General features: G+C 34.4%; 1 protein-coding gene across 1 annotated transcript; it reads left to right on the top strand.

Annotated features, from left to right (window-relative positions):
- Positions 1–560: 560 nt before the first annotated feature.
- LOC143545679 (photosystem II 22 kDa protein, chloroplastic-like) lies at positions 561–2853 on the top strand. Its single transcript, XM_077037521.1, has 4 exons — positions 561–976; positions 1733–1852; positions 1950–2190; positions 2474–2853. The coding sequence occupies exons 1-4, from the start codon at positions 785–787 to the stop codon at positions 2716–2718; spliced, it is 798 nt and encodes a 265-aa protein (XP_076893636.1). The 5' UTR covers positions 561–784; the 3' UTR covers positions 2719–2853.
- The last annotated feature ends 743 nt before the right edge of the window (positions 2854–3596 follow it).

Here is a 3596-nt window from a genome sequence, read left to right on the forward strand (position 1 = left end):
CTGAAAAATAATCGACAAAAGGTTTCAACAAAATTAAGCAAAGATGAAACACTAATCAAACAAATATAATAATCCAAGAGATGAGTGAAAGCATGAAGACTGATTTGAAAACCAAGGCCAAGCGAGTCGATGAGGTAATAATCATCTTGAAGTAGATACACTCAAAAACCTCTAATTTTTTTATGAAGATAAAGATATGAAATGGGTCAGCCACATAAACCCTTTAAGCCCATTAGTCATTCCAAAACAAATTGCTACCAGACCAACTCCAAGCCCATTTGTCAATTTTTTTTTCAATTAACCAACCCTCGTTGCAAACCATTATTAGAACTAAAAAAGCATACAATGTTATTTGATAGTTTTTATTATACGAATTAAGCTTAGACACACATTTCCACATCAACACCGTTTGTTACTTCCAACAGGGCCTTATAAATAGGGACAAATGGTCTATGTAAGACACCCCAAACCTAAGTAATACACCAAAAATGCTAGTAATTAGATTATTGTAAACCTTACATTGAAATAAAAAAAGAAAGAAAAAATAAAGCCATAAAATAATAGGATGTAACATATAAAACCAATGAAAATGCAAGGGGCTAAGTCTAAATGCATAATACAAAGAAACGTGGTCTCGTATTTGCCCTTCACAAGTGACCATACCATATCCTCAATCTCATCTCTTCCTTAAAAGTTAAACCACACATCTCATCATAATATTTCAATCAAAAAAACACAAGGTTAACAATTGCTTTGAAGGGAGAAGAAGCATAATTAATAGGAGATGGCTCAAGCGATGTTGTTAACATCTAACACCATCATTTCGAGCCAACCGTTACTTCGATCGTTAAGACCCAAACCTTTCTCGCATCTCTTACTTCCTCCAAGTTTTCTTCCAAAGTCGTCCCCGGCTTCTACTACATTTTCGAGCCCGGTTGCTATCTTTAAACCCAAGACAAAAGCTCCTGTTAAGAAGGTTTGTACATTAGCTTCATGCCATTTGTTTTGTTCCTCATGTTACATATTTGTGTGAAGGCTTTGAATTTTCAACATGAGTTTGCAAAGTGAGTTCAAGGTTGAAAAATAAGACTTAACAATCAATCACTCGATCAAATAATTGAAAATAAATTAATTTTATACGTGTTTGATATAAAATAATTTTAATTAAAAAACCGATATATGTGCATAAACACTTGAATTTACTAGTTTAACTGTGACACATATCTATATTTTTCCCTCCCACTATATCCGACAAAAACTAATTAAAACAAGTATTTACGCGTTAAGTTAACAAGTTTGTCAACATAATAGTAGGTAGCTAATGAGCACATTTGTACCATGTATATATATAGTTCTTCCCTTACACAAGAGTAAAGCTATATATATAGTGGCCGGGTTGCACTGTTATTGTTGAAACTTGAAAGTTTAGCACAAACTTCTTAATAAAATTTATAAAAACTTCTTAATAAAATTTATAAAAACTTCTTAACAGAATTTAGTAAACTTATATTCATTTATGTCTAAACTATGTAATATTTATATGTTCTCAACATTATTTACCCAATAGGATTAATTGGTGTTATGTTACATATCCATCAAGTTGCAATATTGGTCACACAACTATATAAATTTCAAATTTCCAACAGGCGTTTTGTTTTTATGTTTTATTGTCATACAACTTCTAGAATTTGAATCATTTTAATGGAATGATTATACATGTATGCGTACCCAGGCCGTGGCACCCCCTCAGAAGCTAAAAGTTGAAGATGGTATTTTTGGCACATCAGGAGGGATCGGATTTACAAAGCAAAACGAGCTCTTTGTTGGCCGTGTAGCTATGCTTGGATTTGCTGTGAGTGTTCTCTCAATACCTTTTTGTTTAAAGACATAGTTTTATAACAATTATAACTAGAATTATACATATTATTAACTTGGTATGAGTTATGTAGGCTTCATTGTTGGGAGAAGCAATAACAGGAAAGGGAATTCTATCGCAACTTAATTTGGAAACCGGGATTCCAATTTACGAAGCCGAGCCTCTTCTTCTGTTCTTCATTCTCTTCACACTCCTAGGAGCCATTGGAGCTTTGGGTGATCGCGGTCGGTTTGTTGATGAGCCCACCGGACTTGACAAGGCTGTTATTCCTCCTGGGAAGGGTTTCCGGTCCGCATTGGGTCTTAGTGAAGGAGGTACGCATTTTTCATTTGATTGTCGCATGGTCGGCTCAACTCTTTTCGGGTCAAAAGCGGATTCCAAAGTTATAGCACTTTTATTAAAAACAATTTTTTCTTAGATCATAACACGTGAGTATATGATAACACATAACTTTTCCATGTGATCAATTTCTAAAATGCACAAAATCCATAAAACCTTTTAGAGACTTAGAGATGCATGAGGGAGTTGTGATCGAAGATACAAAATCAAATATGAATCGAGCATGGTCAAGCCCTAATACAATTGTCTTGTTTATAGGTCCATTGTTCGGGTTCACCAAGTCGAACGAGCTCTTTGTTGGAAGGTTGGCCCAGCTAGGTATCGCTTTCTCTTTGATCGGAGAAATCATTACCGGAAAAGGAGCATTAGCACAACTGAACATTGAAACTGGACTCCCAATAAGCGAGATTGAACCACTTGTGTTGTTTAATGTTGCTTTCTTCTTCGTTGCTGCCTTGAATCCTGGTACTGGAAAATTCGTCACGGACGAAGAAGAAGACTAGATCGTATTAAGTTGGGGTTTCATAGATTTTATATGTATTTGTGGACATATAACTGTTGACGTGTGAAGTGTGATAAAGTACACCACTTAAAAATGTACATATTCTTTTATTAGTGAGTTTGAAGGTTAAGTCTAATAGTGTATAATGATATAGAATTAGTGTGGTATGAATTAGTTGCTCTAAGGCAAAATAATAAATATCTTTATTGTACAAGACGCTATGTGATTCTTTATCAAGAGTTTGCCTTCACTAGTAAAAAGTACCCCTCCAAACTACAGAGACCACTCCTACATACGTTTCACGAACTCGGGTAGTAATCGCCCTTCACTTCTCCTTTTCAGAATAAATATGACTTGTACTTATTTGACGCGAAGCAGCTAGGAGCACGAAAAGAACATAGTGAATTCTCAAAGAAAGTAGTATATTATTGAATGTGTAAGGCATTATATCATGGATCCTTACAAGGAACTATAAACTTTGACGTGTATTTACAAATCTTCAAGTTGACTAATTAATTATCAAAACTAAAGGCATAAATAAACATGTGAATCAACACTAGTAGAAAAATGGTTTTTAGATGCGGTGAAAAATGATTTTTAGACGCGGTTTTAGACAGCGTCAAAAAATGGTGAGGCAAAAGCTAGCTTGGTTTTAGATGTGGTTTTGGTAACCGCGTCAAATGCACACTAAACCGCGTCAAAAAAAGGTGTGGCCTTTTCTATTAATCATCTTTAGACGCGGTTTTAAAACCACGTCAAAAGAATATTTAACATTTAAAAATATGAATTGCAATTTAGCACCAAATCCATATTTAACCTGCCAAATCTTTTTCATTGCAGAATTTTAGCAATCCAAATCCACCAAAAATCACAAAATAA

Source organism: Bidens hawaiensis, unplaced genomic scaffold (genome assembly GCF_021521415.1).
Source record: "Bidens hawaiensis isolate Kalapana, Puna unplaced genomic scaffold, B.hawaiensis_p1.1 tig00013993_1, whole genome shotgun sequence".
NCBI classification, from domain to species: domain Eukaryota; kingdom Viridiplantae; phylum Streptophyta; class Magnoliopsida; order Asterales; family Asteraceae; genus Bidens; species Bidens hawaiensis.